Source organism: Onychomys torridus, chromosome 1, assembly GCF_903995425.1.
Source record: "Onychomys torridus chromosome 1, mOncTor1.1, whole genome shotgun sequence".
Classification (NCBI taxonomy): Eukaryota; Metazoa; Chordata; class Mammalia; order Rodentia; family Cricetidae; genus Onychomys; species Onychomys torridus.
The window spans coordinates 169,097,849-169,118,528 of NC_050443.1; the positions used below are offsets into that span (position 1 = coordinate 169,097,849).

General features: G+C 39.4%; 1 protein-coding gene across 5 annotated transcripts in view; it reads right to left on the reverse strand.

The window, feature by feature from the left end:
- Sorcs1 (sortilin related VPS10 domain containing receptor 1) overlaps positions 1–20,680 on the reverse strand; it is a 535,816-nt gene that overhangs the window by 156,148 nt on the left and 358,988 nt on the right. For all 5 annotated transcript variants that reach the window (XM_036172192.1, XM_036172212.1, XM_036172201.1 and 2 more), the window contains exon 5: positions 17,522–17,595. In XM_036172192.1, coding sequence (XP_036028085.1) covers positions 17,522–17,595 — 74 coding nt within the window. The remainder of the gene's footprint in view (positions 1–17,521; positions 17,596–20,680) is intronic.

Here is a 20,680-nt window from a genome sequence, read left to right on the forward strand (position 1 = left end):
AGAACTAGTCAGTAATAAGCTTGAGCTAATGGCCATACAGTTTGTAAATAATATAAGCTTCTGTGTGTTTACTTGGGTCCGAGCGGCTGCGGGACTGGAGGGTGAGAAAGATTTGTCTTGACCATAGGCAGGCTGAGACACAGGAAAACTTCAGCTATATCTTCTCAAAAAGTCTGTCATATGATAGCTTACTAATAATACCTGTTTGCTTTGATTTTTCCTTCCTATTTCTAAATCTAAAGATTAAACACTTAATGCTACACACACACACACACACACACACACAAATTGTGCAGACCCTTAGAGATAAAGAAAACTGGACTTCAGGAAACTGAAATAGTGTGTTAGATATAGGATTCTGCATTAGAAGAAAGAAGGTATCTGTAAGAAAGCCAGGGTAAATCAAAATAAGGTCTCAAGTTGATAATATGCAAATTTCTTAATTGTAAAAACTGTACCATAGCTATGTAAATTATTTTAACACTTGTTGGAACTAGTTGAAGTGTATGTGGAAATCTCCTAGAATCTTTTTAAAAAATCTTTTTTATTTAATTGTGTGTGTGTCTTGCTATTCTGCCATCTGCTTTGCTCTCTTTGTCCAGCTACATCACTTCCTCTTCCTGCCTAGCTCTGTCACTTTCTGTCTGTCTGTACAGACCTCCAGACTAGTTAACCATGGTTAACTAGTGTTGGCATTTCAGGCATGTGCCACCATACCTGGCTGTTTCCAGTGTAGCCTTGAACACACAGAGATCCAGACAGATTCCTGCCTGCCAAGTGATAGCATTAAAGGCGTGTGCTAACACTGCATGACTTCTTTGTTTACTTATAATGGCTATTCCTACTCCTCTGATCTCTAGGAAAGCTTTATTTATTAAAACATAAATAAAATATCAACCCCACTGCAGCACAAATAAAATATCACCACATTGTTCTTTAATTCTGAAATTATTTAAAAATTAAATATTGTGAGAAGGAAAACTGCATCCAAAGCTTATAAGGACATAATTGTAAAGGAACTAAATAAGAAAACAACCTTCACCTTAGAAACTCAGCATGATCACTTGGTATATGTGGGTCATTTTTGCCATTCATCTTGTAATGACAGTAAATGGAAATAGCTGCACTATTTCAGCTTTTAAAAAAATTCATGATTCATGGGTTTCAGAATAACAGAAATAAAGCTGTAATTGTAAGTGATACAATTACAGAATTGTCCTTTTCAAAGAGATTTTTTAAAAGTGTATGTTTTTTCTTTTTTCTTTCCTTTTTTTTTTTTTTGTGTGTGTGTGTGTGTGTGTGTGTGTGTATGGTATGCATGTGTGTCTGCTATGGAGTGCAGGTATCTGCAGAGATCCAAAGAGTATGTTGAGTTCCCTGGAGCTCTAATTGCAGGTAGTTGTGAGTGGCCTGATGTGGATCCCAGAAACTGAACTCAGATCCTCTACAAGAGCAGCACATACTCTTATACACTGAACAATTTCTCTGGCCTTGTAATAATGCTTTTTTCTATAAGGCTATTATACATAAGTTTTTTTTTTTCTGTAGAAAATAGCACTGATAACCATGTTCTTATTTACTCATGTTTAACACAGAAAAAGCCCAATTTTCACATACTGCATTATTTTAAGCACAAAGGCTATGGAAGTGGATGCTTACATATAAGAAATTTTTGAATGGGGCTGAATGCTAATGAACTATATTCCCCTTTCCTAGGTATCCTGTTTTCCATGGCTACAAAATTGCTTGGGAATGTATTTTCTCAGAGGAGGGACATGAGCTAGTCAGTTTGTTCTATATGTTGGCAATTCAGAAACTATACAGGCATAAATATTCTAACAAGTTTCATCCCGTCACCATGGAGTCCTAAAGTTGCTCTGCTCGGCACATGATAATGGCTTTGTAATTCAATTATTGGTAATAGTAATGTCTTCTAGGATTTATCTGCCTCAAATGTGGGTGCTCATGTAAAACCCTTTACCATAAATCTTATGAATGCAGGTTCTGTACACACCCTGGGGCACATCTTGCCATGCCTGTGAAGCCTTGACACTTTTCTCTAAATTATGGGATTGTTTGGCTTAGAGGTGTTGATGTCTTAAGTGCCAGGGCCAACAATAAAGAACACCAGGACAGGTCCATTTCCTCTTGTTATTCTACTTAGAGGAAGATAGATCTTGATAGACAGTGAAGTTCTGTTCTCATTTTAAAAGGCTTTTGGCAACCATTTCTCTAGCACTTTGTAGATGAGATCCCTGCAAGTCAAAGGAGGTCAGTCTGGATGCCCTCTAAATTCTCCTTGAGTGCTGAGATTCTGATGTATAACTGTGTCAGGGATGGTCACCTGACCTATCCTGACGAATTATCAACTGTTCAGTGCTGTATCTTCTCTACCCTATACCCTCTTCATCTTACTGAGTAGGTACTAAGAGAGCCTCATCTAACCTTTAATAGAAAAAACAAATATCTAGAGGTAACTCATCCCCAAATCCACTCCTCATGGTCACTCATCAAACAGCAATAGAAAGCCTGTTTCATCTATCCCTCAAATACTTAGTTTTTCTTTAATTTTAATACCTTTTAAACCAGTAGGTGTCTCATGATGATCATAATGTTCAGGTGAAGACATTTTTTTAACTGATTCACAAAATAATAGTACATATTTATTTATTTAAATATTAGATTCAATAGTAATGGAGGATATGTGGTACTTGCCGGGCATTGTTCAGTGTTCCAAGCACTTCAGTGTACTAAGCTTTTGTTTAAATCGTGTGTGTGTGTGTGTGTGTGTGTGTGTGTGTTGTGTGCTTGAGTGCATATAAGAATCTATTCTGCTCTTCTGTATGCCCCCCCCCCTCTGGTGTTTACATACAAGGTCATACTGGTTACCCTATACCTCAGTAGTTTGTTACAGGAAACAGGAAAAGAAGTATGACTCAAGGAGAATTAAACATCATCAAAAATGGATAATGTGACATATGCAAATGCTCTCATATTTTATATACTTATAAATGCTTTACATTACATGAGGGGAAATCTCCGTCAGGTTGAAGCATAATTTTGTTTATTTTACTGAGGAACACTTTTAGAATTAATGTAATTGTGTAGCTTTATGCCATGCCCTTTTAAGCAAAATTCCAGAAAAGGCATTGTGACTGCATTGAAGCACTCAAGACTGAATCAATAAGCACAGTTATGTGCAAACACATGGGGTAATCTTAGGAGCCTTTGAGTTTTAAGTGAGGTATGGTCACTATCATTAAGTTAATTTCCTCTAACATCATTAAAAATTAGGAAGCCGGATTTATGATCATGTCCCTTCCCTCTTTCCCTCTCATTCATGGCGATGGTGGGTCCTTCAGCATCAGAAGGATTCTTAGTGGAAATCTGGAGATGTGATTGAATCTCTATTTGGCAAAGATAGAAAAGCTGCTGCCTAGAGAGACAGGAAACCATCAAGATATAGGGACAGGGATCAACAATGACCATTAGTGAAAGAAGGCTACAGGAGAAGTGATGAGCTCATAGCACAAAGGTACATTCATTTTAATTTGCAAGGAACACATGCTAATCACAGGAAAAGATTATGGAGTGAAGGAAGGTGCAAGAGGCTTGGAAAACAGCACTCATGTGGAGATCATTAACTTCTAGAAAAGAGATAAAACACAAGCCTCTCCAGGATAATGAAATGCTCTTATCTAGCTCTCTTAGTGCAGGTGCAGTTAACATCCCAGCACAGCTCCTGGGATGAGTCTCAGAACACCTTCCTGTCACTGCACCATGCTCCTTACCTAACTGCCCACCTGTCAGGTCACAGGGTGGGGGGCACATGCAGGAGAGGTAGTCAACAATGATGAGAGAGGAGGAAGAGATGGGAAAGTCTGAAGTCCAAGAAGATGGCTTCTGATAATTCTGACTTCTCAAGATACTGTATCAAGAAGGTGTGAGGGGTATCATTACTTGTGTGCATGCACGTACACACATACGTGTACATTCTGCTGCAGTTAGAGTAGTATATACAAGGTGGACAGAAATGTGAAAGACAGAAATTCGTCTGTTAATGAACTTATCTTTTAGCAGGAACTGGAAAGAAGGAAATAAAAAGACATATTTGTAGACTATACTAAATACTAATTTACTTGCTGATAAAAATACTATGGCATTTTTAGTCTGCAAAATAAGATTTTGTAGAAGAAAACTGACATTTGGGCAAACTTCATTGGTTCCCACAGAACTGAATCTGAGATTGAACTTGGACATGTTGATCCTAAACTTAGACTTCTCTAACCAACAACCAAACAGACCTCCATTGTAGTTCATGCTAGGCTGTATTATATTTTTGGGAGGACAAAAATTGGGGGGGGGGTCCCAAAACAGCTTGACCACACAGCTGCCAAGACAGGCTTAGAGGCCTAGACAAATGTCAGCCAATCAGGGTCTTGAACCCTGGAAATCCCCTCACCTCAACCTCTGCTATGATTAAAAACCCCACCCTGCCTGAGCTCAGGGCTCTCTGCCCTCACAGCTGCATCTGGCAGACAGAGAGATCAAGCCCTGGAGCTTGAAAAATAAAGGCTCTTTGCTTTCACATGAGGGATTTGGTCACCATGGTGGTCTTTTGGGGGTCTAGGCATAACAGAAATTACACATAAATTTGAAGAACTAAACAGAACACCATGAAAGAGGCAGATAATTGTGGTGATATTTTATTTGTGCTCTAACAAATAAAGCTTGCCTGGGGAGAAAAGGAAAAAGCCAGCTGCTATATTAAACATAGAGGTCAGGCAGTGGTAGCACATGCCTTTGATCCTAGCATTTGGGAGGCAGAGATTCGTATGGATCTCTGTGAGTTCAAGGCCACATAACAGAGTCAGGCATGGCAGCACACACCTTTAATCCCAGCACTAGTTAACCATAGAAGTCTAGATGTCTGTACAGACAGACAGGAAGTGATAGAGCTGTGCAGAACGAGAAAGTGATGTAGCTGGGTGGAGAGAGGAAGTCAGATGGCAGGGCACAGGATGGTATATAGCTGTGAGTATACAGGAAGTAGCTCTCTCCTGGGCTGAGGATTTCCTAGTGGTAAGAACTTATGACTGGCTTGTTCTATTCCTCTGATCTTTCAGCTTTCATCCTAATATCTGGCTCCAGGTTTTCTACTGATAATGAATGATCTTAGCTCAAGTGTCAACATCCTCATCCAACTGTGGAAAGGGTCTTTGCACATGATCTGTGTATACACTTGGTAGCTAAGACTAGAGAAGGAGAATCCTGAATTAGGATAAGAGTCCACATATGTAGAATACAGGCTATAAGAAGTCTAAGATTAAAAGCTTTTCTGACCCATAGCATCATGGAGGACATGGAGGTATATTGGAGATAGGGTTACAGTATAAGGTTCAGTGAGCATGTCCTTAGTCAAGCACTACTAGTTTTAAAATCCATCACCATTGCTTACCAATGTGTATCTTAAGGTAAAGTATCTATGAGGGTTTTCTATTTAGCTTTCTGTTTATTCCTTGTGTGAAATGAGTATGAAAATGTATGCATAATGAGCATCTTTTATGGATGACTTTTCATTATCTTCTCCCCTTAAGTTGCTAAAAGCCATTAAGGCATTTTTGTTTCGTGGCTATTCTACCCTCTCTTTTCATGTCACTTGCTATAGTTGACTCTACCCCTAGGTCTAACTAAGGGCATATCCCCTAATCAGGCCCATAAGATTTAATTATAGAACTTTGGCTAGACCAAGTTTTTCATAGGGAGACATAAGCTATCCAGAGGGTACTTCAAAGACAGAGCTGGAAACACAGTGGAGAGTGGGGTTGATAGAGAGAGGACATAATCTGATGCATTAATAAGCCTGTTGATAAGAGGAATATACTGTTAGACCCTCTGTTTTAGAACTACGACCAAACATCTGTTGTTTTATTACTTATGCAGGCTGTATTTTTATTATACCTTAAAAGCCTTGGTCAATTTAAGCAATTAATGCAAATACTTAATAAGCCTGAAACACAATCAACATACAGGTAGGATTTGTTACCTGTTGTCTAAGATTGACATAGAAGGTCAATCATGCTTATTGCATTGAGCTATGGAAAACAATGAGACTCTTTATAATTTAGTACATGCTGTGTACAGAGTTTCACTATCCCCTTCCTCTATGGGTTTTGGGGACTAGACTCAAATCGTCAGGTTTGAATAAAGTGCTTTTACTCACTGAGCCATCTCGCTAACTCAAAGGCTAATTTTTTAACAATTCCTAATTTTCATGTTAATTAATCATTTAAACTCAATAACTATTGAGCTGATCTTGTTAGAGCCAGTCCATGTATATAAACAAATATAACAAAGTAAGCTTAAAAAATTTTTCAGTTAAGTGGAATTTTCTTAACATTTTTATCTTTTTTTAACTTAATAAACTTCCATCTTTTGTAATGAGAACTATTCTCTGCTGTGGATATCACTCTGTATAAATAAAATGCTGTTTGGCCAGTGGCCAAGGAGGAAGTATAGGCCGGACAAGAGAGAAGAGAATTCTGGGAAATGGAAGGCTGGGGGAGAGACACTGCCAACTGCTGCCATGAGAAGCAACATGTAAAGACACGGGTAAGCCACAAGCCATGTGGCAAAGTATAGACTAACAGAAATGGGTTAATTTAAGATAGAAGAAGTAGATAACAAGAAGCCTGCCATGGCCATACAGTTTGTAAGCAATATAAGTTTCTGTGTGTTTACTTGGTTGGTTCTGAGCATCTATGAGCTTGGCCAGTGAGAGAGATTTGTCCTGACCGTGGGCCAGGCAGGAAAACTCTAACTACAATTCTCCATTTTTTAAATCCTAAACTTTATTCAGATCCCAATAAACCACATTTTCAAACTCTTCTAAATAATCAGGCTGTTGAAAAAATGCAGTTTAAAGGGCATTGGGTATGATGTCTCCAAGTCCGTGTTGTTTTTCAATGTTTAATGCAAGAACTTGGCTCTTACTTTAGACTAAAATGAAGAATATACAATTTTATAAGTTTAACAATTTTTCAATCTTCTTTAATTGGGGGATGAAGAATGGAAATACACTTTTACTGTGAGGTTAATCTCTAGTACCACAAGTAAGAGCCATAAAGCCATATGAATTTAAATTTCAAGGCTGTTACATATCATCATTGTTCTGGTGGATAAGTTATACAGCTTTTTTCTTTCATTAAAATGGGGCATCAGCTACTACCTCCCAATGGTATCATGAGGATCAAAGACCATGGTTTGTTGTGTGCCTATACAACTACAAGTACTTAAATAAAAACCTGTTTATGGCCTTAAATGACACTCAGGACTCCAATCTGTTTTTTTTTTCCTTAAAGAGAATCAATCCTAGGTGCTGGAGAAATGGCTCAAAGTTTAAGAGCACTGGCTACTTTTCCAGAGATTCTGAGTTTAATTCAGAGCAACCACATGGTGGCTCACAACAATCTATAAGGAGATCTGACGCAGTTAGAAGACTCCATAAATAATAGATAAATAAGTATCTTTTTAAGAAAAGAGAGAGAATCAATCCTTCCTTCCTTAGTAGCAGAATCTTCATAAAGGTTTTATTTTCCTTGTTAAATGTCACATCTCCCTTTGGCTATAAATCATATCATTTGACTGAAACCCAGTTCAGTTCCCAGGAAAAATAATTTATCTTCATGTATAATATTATTTTTCACTTTATATGTCTATAACCATAGTCAGGCCATTCACATTGATCTCTGAAAACAGGGAAGGAACATGTAGGCCAGGTGATGAAATTTATAAACTGTTAGGCTGCAAGCCTAAAGCTGAAAATGCCCATTCCATATCCCCAAAGCAGAGAAGACCAATCTAAGACTAAAGGCAACACTGGGGAAATAGAGCCAACATATATAAAGTCAGCCATTATCAATAATAGAATTACTGCTGGTATGTGGAATCTGGAAAAAATTCTCAGGGATATAGAAATGACTTAAGTTCCAATAGTCCCTGTCTTAGTAGATGTTAGAGTTTGAACTCAAACCTTGGTGTTCCTAAGGTTCTTAACCATCAACTGTATCACCACAATGATATGGATTTCTCACATAGGAGAGGACATACTCATGACAATCCTCAGTGATGCAAGAAGAAAGACTAATCCATTAAAGGAAACACTGTGCTTAGACATGTTTTTTTATTTATTTATTATATTTGTGTTTTAATTTTACACATCAGCCATGGGTTCCCCTGTCCTCCCCCCTCCTGCCCCCAACCCCACCTTCCCCCCATCCCCTCCCCTCCATTCCCATCTCCTCCAGGGCCAAGACTCCCCTGGGGATTCAATTCAACCTGGTGTATTCAGTACAGGCAGGTCCAGTCCCCTCCTTCCAGGCTGAGCAAAGTATCCCTGTGTAAGCCCAAGGTTTCAAACAGCCAGCTCATGCACTAAGAATAGGTCTGGGTCCCACTGCCTGGGTGCCTCCTAAACAGTTCAAGCTATTCAATTGTCTCACTTATCCAGAGGGCCTGATCCAGCTGGGGGTCCACAGCTTTTGGTTCATAATACATGTGTTTCCATTAGTTTGGCTATTTGTCCCTGTGCTTTTCCAATCTTGGTCTCAACAATTCACATTCTTACAATCCCTCCTCTTTCTCAACAATTGGACTCCTGGAGCTCCACCTGGGTCCTGGCCAAGGATCTCTGCATCCACTTCCATCAGTTATTGGATAAGAGTTCCAGCATGACCATTAGGTGTTTGGCCATCTGATCACCAGACTAGGTCAGATCAGGCTTTCTCTCGACCATTGCCAGTAGTCTACAGTGGATGTATCGTTGTGGATTTCTGGAGACCTCTCTAGCACTTTGCTTCTTCCTGTTCTCATGTGGTCTTCATTTATCATTGTCTGTTATTCCTTGTCCTCCCTTTCTGTTCTTGATCTAGCTGGGATCTCTTGCTCCCCTAAGCTCTATTTCCCTCAAACCTTGCCCTTCATTACTCCCACTGTTGTCCAGGTTGTTCATGTAGATCTCATCCACTTCTCTGTCATTGGGTGATCCCTGTGTCTTTCCTAGGGTCCTGTTTTCTAGGTAGCCTCCCTGGTGTTGTGAGTAGCAGTCTAGTCATATTTGTTTTACATCTAGTATTCTCCTATGAGTGAGTACATACCATGTTTGTCTTTCTGAGTCTGGGTTACCTCACTCAGGATAATTTTTTCTAGATCCATCCATTTCCCTGCAAACCTCAGTATGTCATTGTTTTTCTATGCTGAGTAGTACTTCATTGTGTATATGTACCATAATTTCTTTATTCATTCTTCAGTTGAAGGGCATCTAGGTTGTTTCCAGGTTCTGGCTATTACAAACAATGCTGATATGAACATAGCTGAGCAAATACCCTTGTGGTATGATTGAGCATTTCTTGGGTATATGCCCAAGAGTGCTACAGCTGGGTCTTGGGGGAGATGGATTCCCAATTTTCTAAGGAAGTGCCATATTGATTTCCAAAGTGGCTGTACAAGCTTGGATTCCCACCATCAGTGGAGGAGAGTTCCCCTTGCTCCACATTCTCTCCAGCATAAATAAGCTGTCTTCTGTGTTTTTGATCTTAGCCATTCTGACAGGTGTAAGGTGATATCTCAGAGTCATTTTGATTTGCATTTCCTAGATAATTAGGGCTGTTGAGCAATTCCTTAAATGTCTTTCAGCCATTTGAGCTTCTTCTGTTGAGAATTCTCTGTACAGTTCTATAGCCCATTTCTTAATTGGACTGTTGGGCATTTTGATGTTTAATTTCTTGAGTTCTTTTTGTATTCTGGATATCAATCCTCTGTCAGATGTGGGGTTGGTGAAGACCTTTTCCCATTCTGTAGGCTGTTGCTTTGTCTTGTTCACTGTGTCCTTTGCTCTACAAAAGCTTCTCAGTTTCAACAGGTCCCATTGATTGATTGTTTCTCTTAGTGTCTGTGCTACTGGTGTTAAATTTAGAAAATGCTCTTTGGTGCCAATGCATTCAACACTACTTCCTACTTTCTCTTCTATCAGGTTCAGAGTAACTGGATTTATGTTGAGGTCTTTGATCCACTTGGACTTAAGTTTTGTGCACAGTGACAGATATGGATCTATTTGCAGCCTTCTACAAGTTGACATCCAGTTATGCCAGCACCATTTGTTGAAGATGCTTTCTTTTTTCCATTGTACAGTTTTGGCTTATTTGTCAAAAATTATTTGTTCATAGGTGTGTGGGTTAATGTCAGGGTCTTCAATTCGATTCCATTGGTCCACATGTTGGGTTTTATGCCAGTACCAAGCTGTTTTTATTACAGTAGCTCTATAGTAGAGCTTGAGGTAGGAGATTGTGATGCCTCCAGAAGTTGTTTTATTGTACAGGATTCTTTCGGCTACCCTGGGTTTTTTGTATTTTCATATGAAGTTGAGAATTATTCTTTCCAGGTCTGTGAAGAATTGTGTTGGTAATTTGATGGGGATTGTGTTGAATCTGTAGATTGCTTTTGGTAAGATCGCCATTTTTACTATGTTAATCCTGCCTGTCCATGAGCATGGGAGAGCTTTCCATTTTCTGACATCTTCTTCAATTTCTTTTTTCTGGGACTTAAAGTTCTTGTCATATAGGTCACTCACATGCTTAGTTAGAGTAACCCTAAGGTATTTTATATCATTTGTGGCTATTGTAAAGGGTGATGTATCTCTGATTTCCTTCTCAGCCTGTTTGTCTATTGTATATAGGAGGGCTACTTATTTTTCTTTTTTGAGTTGATCTTGTATCCTGCTATGTTGCTGAAGGTTTTTATAAGCTGTATCAGTTCCTTGATTGAATTTTTGGGGTCACGCATATATACTATCATGTCATGTGCAAATAGGGAAAGCTTGACTTCTTCCTTTCCAATTTGTATCCCCTTAATTTCCTTATGTTGTCTTATAGCTCTGTCTAGAACTTCAAGTACTATATTGAATAAGTATGGGGAGAGGGGACAGCCTTGCCTTGTTCCTGATTTTAGTGGTATTGCTTTGAGTGTGCAGTGTTGGTGGTATAGTGGTGAGCATAGACATGTTTTATATGAGGTCTTAAGTTACTTCTGGAATCAATATAATATCCTGGGATGAAAGTTTCTATTTATAGTAGTTATGGTGGTGTTACTAGCAATCACTAGATAAGGCAAGAATAAGATGTTACATCCCATAATTATTTACAATTGACATTGATTGCTTCCAGGAGTGGTGTGACTATTGCCTCTCACAGATAATTCTGAAGAGAGCTTGATGATGTGTAAAACCTATGATTTCCTCTTCATGTTTCCACCCCTGTGGAAAATGCTATGTTATTACCCATGGTCATTTAATGATTCAATTTAACACTGGAGAAAACCACCTGAGAACTAGTCGCACTCTCCTACTAGGCTGGAGAAGCAATGATTAAAGGACTTTTCTTTTAATTAAAGCAGGCTGAAAACTCCCCAACAGTTTCTATGCAATTTGAAGCAACTTGTTTCCAGGAGTGAATGTAATAACACATATTGCTTTGATTGACAGATTTCTTCCTGGACTCTGGAAGTAGCTTAGTATCAGTAAACAGACCATGTGGCCAAAGATCAAGAGATTTTTCACCAGTAGCTATGGTGTTGTGCATTGCAAAGGGTCTCGTGTCCTCTGTGGAAAAGTGAGGCAGATTGAGACTCATAGAGGCCAAATGCCACATATATTTGAAGAGAAGCAAAAACAAACACTTTGTCTAAAAGACCTTTGAGTTGTTATTATTTATCTGTCTAAGGCATTAGATTTCCAGCTACAGGGTGAGCAGCAGAGGCAATAACATCAATAGATTGAGTATAATTGAACTTTGGAGATTCCCATCACTTAAATAATGGCCTTGTTACTTTCCTGCTATGTGACCTTGGTCCCTTCAGTTAACCATCCTGTGTCATAGTCTTCTCATCTATTAATGATGATATTAAGTAGCTTCACTTAGAAGCTTGTTATGAGAATTGAAGAGCTTTAATTTTAAATAACATGCTCACACTGCTAATGCTTGATTGGGGAAGATATGTTCCCATGCTCATAACAGAAAAAACAATATGGTGCTGTGGGATGTTCTGTATGTCAAATGTGTTGCTCTGATTGGTTAAAATAAATAAAGTGCTAATTGTCCAGTAGTCAGGCAGGAAGGATAGGGTAGGCGGGACAAGGAGGAGGAGAATTGTGGGAAGTGGAAGGCTGGGTGGAGAGATACTGCCAGCCACTGCCATGACAATCGAAATGTAAGGTACTGGTAAGGCATAAGCCATGCAGCAAAGTATAGATTAATAGAAATGGGTTAATTTAAGATAGAAGAAATAGATAACAAGAAGCCTGCCACGGCCATACAGTTTATAAGTAATATAAGCATCTGAATGATTATTTTATATGTGGGTTGTGGTACCATGGAGGCTTGGTGGCACCTGGAGAGAAGCTCTCCAACTACAATATGGCTCTATTTATTTTACTTACTGGATGGACAAGCTAGAATTCACAAACAATTTTGTGTGCAATGCTTTTAAAAGGTAATGCTTTTTGTGACATTTGGTGGACAGAGCTTTGGAAATCTATTTTTAAAATAGAACTCTCCTTCAAATGATTAATAAGAAAGGACAGATTAGCATGGGTAACATAGAAATGGGGTCTGTCTTTCTTACAACAATGTCATAGGAAAATAAGATCTCACGTCAGCTTGAAAATATGGTAAGTCAAACATCAGTTACCTAGACATACCTTCATCCCTATACTCTTTCTTGTCTATCCTTTTAAGCAACATTTTCCCTTATTTATTTCACTAAAGAACAAAAACAAAACACCAAACCTCCTGTCAGGTCTCCTGGATTCTACTATGCACATTCTAGTGCTTTAGTCCATGTGCATATACCTGCAGCCTGTGGTAAGCCTTATTTAGGGAAAGATGTGTTCCTCAGAGCTTTCTATTGGCACATATCATCACCATCATCTCCATGATAAAGTGGGAGGACTATATTTATTTTAGTTACTTATCTGAGTCCTTTCTATATACAGAAAACACACACACACACACACACACACACACACACACACACTCACACGCAAAAAACAATGACAGCAGCAACAGCAAACCAACAAAAAGAAGACAGAAAATAGTGGGGATAAAAGATGATTCTTCTTTAAAAAAAAAAAAAAGAAGAAAAAAAAACTATAATTTTTAGATAAACACATAGAGATGATCATTACTCATGAATAGGGGACAAAATGAGTAAAATTGTTGATAAAGGTCTGGAGCAATGACTCATCAGATAAGAGCTGCTCTCACAGAAGACACAGCTGGATTTGTAGCACCCACATCTGTGATTACAGTTCCAAGCTATGGGTTGATCTCTTCTGGCCTCTGCATGCACTGCATGCACATGATACACATACACAATGCAGGCAAAAACAGTTGTACACATAAAATAAGAATAAACAAATCTTTAAACATGTTGACCAGAGAGGGAGACTGAAGAAGATATATAGCTGGATTCCCAGACCTGAGAGGGGTCAACTTGGTTTTTAACAGGGTGTCTCTAGCAAGGCAAAGCATAAACAAGCTTCAGTGCAACTGGTTAGTCAGAAGTGGCTCATTATGATAGAGAAATAAAGGTTGTTATTTGGGTTTGGGGAGATGTTCCAGGAGACAAGAATTCAAATTCTCAGAACTTGTGTAAAAAGCCATGAATGTGTGTAGCCTCAGTACTGTGTGTGTGTTGGGGCAAAAACAGAAGAATTTATGGGGCTAGCTGACTGTTAGCCTGGCTGCAGGTTCAGTGAGAGATTTTTCTCTCAAGAAAATGAAGCAGAGTGATAGAACAGACACCCCACTTGATGTCCTACTGTGCACTCCTACACACACACACACACACACACACAAACACACACACACACACACACACACACACACACACACACATTTCACAGAAACACAAAACAAAGGAAGGAAAGGAAGAAAAGTAAGTGGCCTCACTCCAAGTAGACATTTCTATATTACGTGCCTGAAACTTTTTCAGGGCCTCCGCTCCTTCTCCCCTTCCTTCTCCTTCTTGCTCCTTTCTCCTCCCCACCCTTCTTTTGAGACACAGTCTTACTCTGTGATCAGCTTCCTTAGTTCTGAAATTACAGACATGTATCACATACCCAATTTATGTAGTGCTGAGGACTGAACTCGGGCCTTGTGTTTGCTAAGTAACCATTCTACTTACTGGGCCAAATCCCCAGCCACTGTGTTAGCTTTGTGAAAAAATTCTCTAGGGCTTACCATTGGTATTGGGTAGTCAATTAGGGGGCTCAACTCTGGGGAACAGTCATTCTGCCTCACTACAAAGTGACACTAAATGGACTCATCAGGTTGTATTTATATATTTAGTTACATAATAATTCATAAATAATAATTAAACTAAAAGGCTATGAGGCCATGAATTTAAGAGGGAGTTGGGGGTCACAGGAGGAGTTAGAGTGGAGAGAGGGGTAATGATGTAAAAACAGTGCACAGGTATGACATTTTTCAAAAAGGAAAGTGTAGTTAGAGTTTTCCTACCTGGCCCAGAGTCAGGACAAATCTCTCTCACCCACCAGTCCCACAGTCTCTTAGACCCAACCAAGAAAGCACACAGAGACTTATATGACTTACAAACTGTATGGCAATGGCAGGCTTCTAGGTATCTACTTCTTCTATCTTAAATTAACCCATTTCTGTTAGTTTATACTTTGCCACATGGCTTGTGGCTTACCAGTGTCTTTACATGTTGCTTCTCATGGCAGCAGCTGGTGGTGTCTCCTCCAGCCTTCTACTTCCCAGAATTCTCTTCTCTGCTGTCCCGCCTATACTTCCTGCCTGGCTACTGGCCAATCAGCATTTTATTTATACAGAGTGATATCCACAGCAGGAAAGGAAATTTCTCTGTCACAGCTCTCCAGCTTTCAAAGACCACAAGGACTTTAGGGAAGTATTTGGAAATATGAAGGGAAAGGGCTGGATGTGGTGGCATATATATATACTTCCAGTGCTTCGAAGGTAGATGCAGGAGGATCATGAGTTCAAGGGCAGCCACAGCTTCATAAGTATTGTGAGGCCACTCTGACTTTCATGAGACCTCATCTAAATAAATAAACAAAGAACCCTTAACAAAGAGGAGGCAACAGGTAAACATGTACTCTTCTCTGAAGTAAGGGTAGACGTGAAGGAAGCAGAAAGGCAGTGGGCAGCTGGAGTGAACCGGCTGAGCGTCCCTCCATGGTGTCATTCCAGAGGCCCATGACCAGCCAGGTATCCCTCCATCATGTCATCCCAGAGGCTTATGAGAGGCAATGTGATTTCAGAAGATTCTTCATGATAACAGAGAGAGATACTTTTCCAGCCCTTGTAGCGCTCATTGGCTCCTGAACACCACTGTCCTGGTGATTCTGTGTTCTTTAAATAAGGAATACATTAACTCTCCTGGGAGTTAGTTTCTCTAACACTACTTCTAGAGGCAAAAGCCTGGAGATAGGTGACGTCTCTGTTCCATGGGAAGCTCAGGATGATCTGGGTTTGCTCTTCCACCTCATTAGGATATAGATTCTAACTCTAACTCAATTAGATATAAAAATCACACCAGAAAGTTCCAGACCTTGTTCTTTTCCTGGATTTTGGATTGGGAACACAAAAGCCAAAATTAACTTTTGTCATTTGCTTGATTTTCAAATGGAGCTCTATTGCCATGGAGGAGGCTACCTCTAACAGAATTGGGAGCACAGTTAAGAAAACCAAGATTATCATTTTCTTGGCTTCATTTCTGTTCTATATTGTCTCTCTCCTTCTCCTCCCATTCTGTTATTTCTTTTTTCATATGCATAACTCTTTATAACATGTAGTTTACTGTTTATGTCCAATAGACATTATGATATATCTGTATGTGAATTCTTACTGTAAACTTATTTGTAACTATTGAAAATATGAAGTTATATGCATAATTTCAGCACAGTATTAAAGACAAGGCATAGGGCAGTAGCTATAGCTAACACTCATGCAAATGTAAATACTTATATCATCTATATCTATAATTATAGTCATGGACTAAATGTCTATGCTCTCACCAACATCAAAATTAAAGTCCTAAACTGAAGTTGTGATAGCATTTGAAGTTGGAAGATAACTCATTTTAGATGAGATCATGAGGGTGAGGTAACAATGGCTGAATTTGAGTCCATGTAACAATTAGAAGAGAGATCAGGGCCCTTCTTCTTTCTGCTACATGAGGGTACAGCCATATGCAGGTCAGGAGGAGTCCCAAAACTGGAGAGTAAATCTGATTGCACCTTCACCTTGGTCTTTCCAGTCTTCAGGACGGCACATAGAAACATTTGCTGTTTATGTCACCAATCCATAGCATTCTGTCCCAACAGCCTGAGCAGAGTATAGCCTTGTGACTTTATGTGTTTGACAATTCATAGAACACAGTGGGAATTTCTGCAGATATCGTTCTGTATAAATAAATTGCTGATTGGCCAGTAGCCAGGCAGGAAGTATAGGTGGGACAAGCAGAGAAGAGAATTCTGGGAAGTGAGGGCTGGGGAAGAGAGATGCTGCCAGCGCCGCCATGAGTACCAACATGTAAGATACTGGTAAGTCACGGGCCATGTGGCAAGGTATAGATTTATAGAAATGGGTTAATTTTAGATGTAAGAACTAGATAGCTAGAAGCCTGAGCCATTAGGCCAAACCGTTTAATAATATAAGAGTCTGTGTGATTATTTTATAAGTGGGCTGCAGGACTGCCAGGGCTTGGTGGGAGCTGGAGAGAAGGTCTACAGGGAATGCTATTTGAGAAAACAGGACTGCTGGTTATATCTCACAAGATAAAAAGCATGCCTAGAAGACCATAAATAAGGAAGAGGGACAAGATCTGCTGTTACACTAATTCAGATCTACTTACATATACTGGAAACCTTTATTTGAATATGTAAAATGTGTATAAGATGCTTTAATCAATAACAATTACAGTGACTTCAAAATGTCTCATTAGGTCATCTAAACAAGTAGTTCTCGTTCTGCGGGTCACAACCTTTTTGGCAAACCTTTATCTCCAAAAATACTTACATTACTATTCACAACAGTATCAAAATTGAAGTTAAAATAATTTTATGGTTGAGGCTCACACAACATGAGGAACAGTATTAAAAGGTCACAGCATTAGGAAGGTTGAAAACTGGGCTTGGGAATTTAGCTTAGTGGTAGAGCACTTGCCTAGCAAATGCAAGGCCCTGGGTTCAGTCCTCAACTCAAAAAAAAAAAAAAAAAAAGATAGGTTGAACACTACTAAATACCAAAGCAATACTTACAAAGTCCCTGCAGTTCACTAATATTAATGATCCACTACAGGTTTATGAAAAAAATGGTGACACAACTTTTAAGATTATCTGAAGATGTTTATTATTCCAGGGTCTTATCCTGTGCTCATAAAGGTGATGATACCTTAATTGGCCTGAAAATGGAGTCAGACTTACCAGTAGAACCTATTTGGAACCACTGATTCCTGGATAAGCTGCCATCTTCTGCCAAATTCAGCAGAGCTATACAACTGGGAGAGAGAGAGAGAGAGAGAGAGAGAGAGAGAAGAAATAGATCAGCATTATGCCACCTTGCTCTTGTTCTTGAATTCATCAGTACCAATGCTTGTAATTTCCAGGTAAAGACATCATCTCTGTTTTTCATGTCAATTCTGCAAGTCAGATAGCAACATCTTATTTTAACACTTAAGGGGAGAGGGACTAAGGGGTTATATGATGTGTTGTGAATCATAGGTTCAGTAAACAGTGAAGCAAACTGGGATTCATACAGTGTTCTGCCTGGTGGCAATGTCTTCTGCCCCCATTGATAGCATTAGCAACATATAACTGGAAGTATCTAGGGTAAAATCAGTACTTAGTTTCTGAAGAGCCCACTATGACACCTGATCCTTATGGAAACTGTGGGATTCTTTAAACAACTAAAGATGAAGGAATGCAGACGGTACTTATAGAGGTCTGGAGAAACAAATGGGGATTCAAATTGACAAAATCCACATTGATTACAAAAGGGTGAGCAGGGAGTCAAAGTTGTAAGATACATAGGGCCAACATATGAATAAATAGAGTCTATCTCTATACATTTGGATGAGCCAATGATGGGAAACAGAATAATGGCACAGCCATATCTGATGGGAATGGCAAAAGTCATAAAGCCAGCAGAGCTGCTGGACAAAGATTGAACAAAGCTGAGTCACATGATGTTTTCCATACCACTTTTGATTTTTTATCTCCACCTGTTGCATACTTGAGGGACTTTTAATATTTGCACAATTTGGGGATATTGGATTGATGGGAAATTTCATGTGATTCCTTTATCCCTTCTCCCAGAAGTACTGCTTCTAAGCTTCCCCAGGAAAGTCCTGAACATACTACCCCTCCCACTTTTAGGGTAATATCCTTATCTACTTGAAGGTCTTCCTTATGCCTTGGATGTTGTGACACACATAAAGAAGCCAGGGGTCTCATTATGAGGCTATGAGACATTCTTGAAACATCTGTCACTGTACTTATACAGGAACAAGATATTCAATACAAAATTTAAAAGGTCAACAAGATTCAGTGGGCTAGAGGAGTTGGCCACAGTTCAGATTGCAAGCCTATTCCCTTTATACACTCAGGCAATTATGTGGCATATACAGCAACAATGTTAGATTAGTTGAAATTACCTCAGCCCTACACAGAGACTTATATTGATGAGCAAAGTATAGAGTGGAAAGGTGATAAGAGAAAGAGATGCCAGGACCTCTCTTTCTTAGAAAATTTAACACATGCAGAACCACTGTGGTGTCACATAATCAAGGAATGACAGAATGCCAGGATTACACATATAAACAAATTCTATAAAGACATAAAATATAAACTTTGTATTATGAATAATAACTGCAGCAGCTTTGACCTGAGGATTTTTCTTGGGCACTCTGACCATTAAAAGTTAATAATACACTGCTTGGGACATGGCAATATGCCTGGGATGGTTTGAAGATTTTGTTTTGGTGTAGTGTTTTTGTAGTCACAAAAGCTACTAGGCTGAGAACAGGATGTCATATACCTCTAGACTTTTAAAAGTTGGATGTTATGAATAATGCTGCCATGAACATAGTTAAGCATGTGTTCTTAAGGTATAATTGAGCATTCCTTGGGTATATATGCCCAAGAGTGGTATACCTGGGTCTTAAGGTAGATTGATTCCCAATTTTCTGAGAAATTGCCATACTGATTTCCAAAGTGGCTGTACAAGTTTGCACTCCCACCAACAGTGTAGGAGTGTTCCCTTTGCTCCACATCCTCTCCACCATAAGCTGTCATCAGTGTTTTTTTATCATAGCCATTCTGACAGGTGTAAGATGGTATCTCAGAGTCATTTTGATTTGCATTTCCCTGATGACTAAGGATGTTGAGCAATTCCTTAAATGTCTTTCAGCTGTTTTAAATTCTTCTGTTGAGAAATCTCTGTTTAGTTCTATAGCCCATTTTTAAATAGGATTGTTCAGTGTTTTGATGTCTAGCTTCTTGAATTCTTTATATATTTTGGAGATCAGCCCTCTGTTATATCTGGGGTTGTATGTTCATAGCAGCATTATTCATAATAGCCATAACCTGGAAACAACCTAAATGCCCCTCAACCAAAGACTAAAGAAAATGTGGCACATATACACAATGAGTACTACTCAGCAGAGAAAAACAATGACACCATGAAGTTTGCAGGCAAATGGATGGAACTAGAAAATATCATCCTGAGTGAGGCAACCCAGACTCAGAAGGACAAACATGGTATGTACACACTGATAAGTGGATATTAGATGTAAAGCAAAGGATAACCTGACTACAACCCACAGCTCCACAGAGGCTAGCTAACAAGGAGGACCCGAAAAAGGACGTATATATCACCCAGCAATAGAGAAATAGATGAGATCTACATGAGCAAACTGGGGGTGAGGGGAGTAATAGAGGGGAAGGGATGGGAGATGAGAACATAAGGGAATGGGAAGTTTCAGCTGGAACAGGGACAGAGCGGGAAGGCAAGGAAACAGATACCAAGATAAATGAAGACATTATGGGAATAGGGAGAAACAGTGCTAGTGAATTTCCCAGGAATCCACAAGGATAACCCCACCTTAGAAAACTAGCAATAGTCAATTGAGTGCCTGAACTGGCCTCTATGGTAATCAGGTTAGTGAATACCCTAATTGTCATCATAGAGCCTTTATCCAGTAACTGATGGAAGCAAAAGCAGAGATTCATGGCCGGGCGCCAGGTGGAGCTCCAGAAATCCAACTGATGAGAGAAAGGAGGGATTCTATGAGCAAGGGACATTGAGATCATGATGGGAAAATGTACAGAGAAAGCCAGCCAAACTAGTGGAAATGAATGAACTCCATATCAATAACTGTGGAACCCCTATGGTACTAGACTAGGCGCTCTGGAGCTTGAACTGTTTAGGGGGCCCCCAGGCAGTGGGATTGGGATCTGTGTCCCTGGTGCATAAGCTGTTTTTTTGGAGCCCAGTGCCTATGGTGAGATACTTTGAGCAGCCTTGGTGCAGTAGGGAGGGGCTTGGTCTTGCCTCAGTAGAATGTACCAGGCTCTGCTGACTCC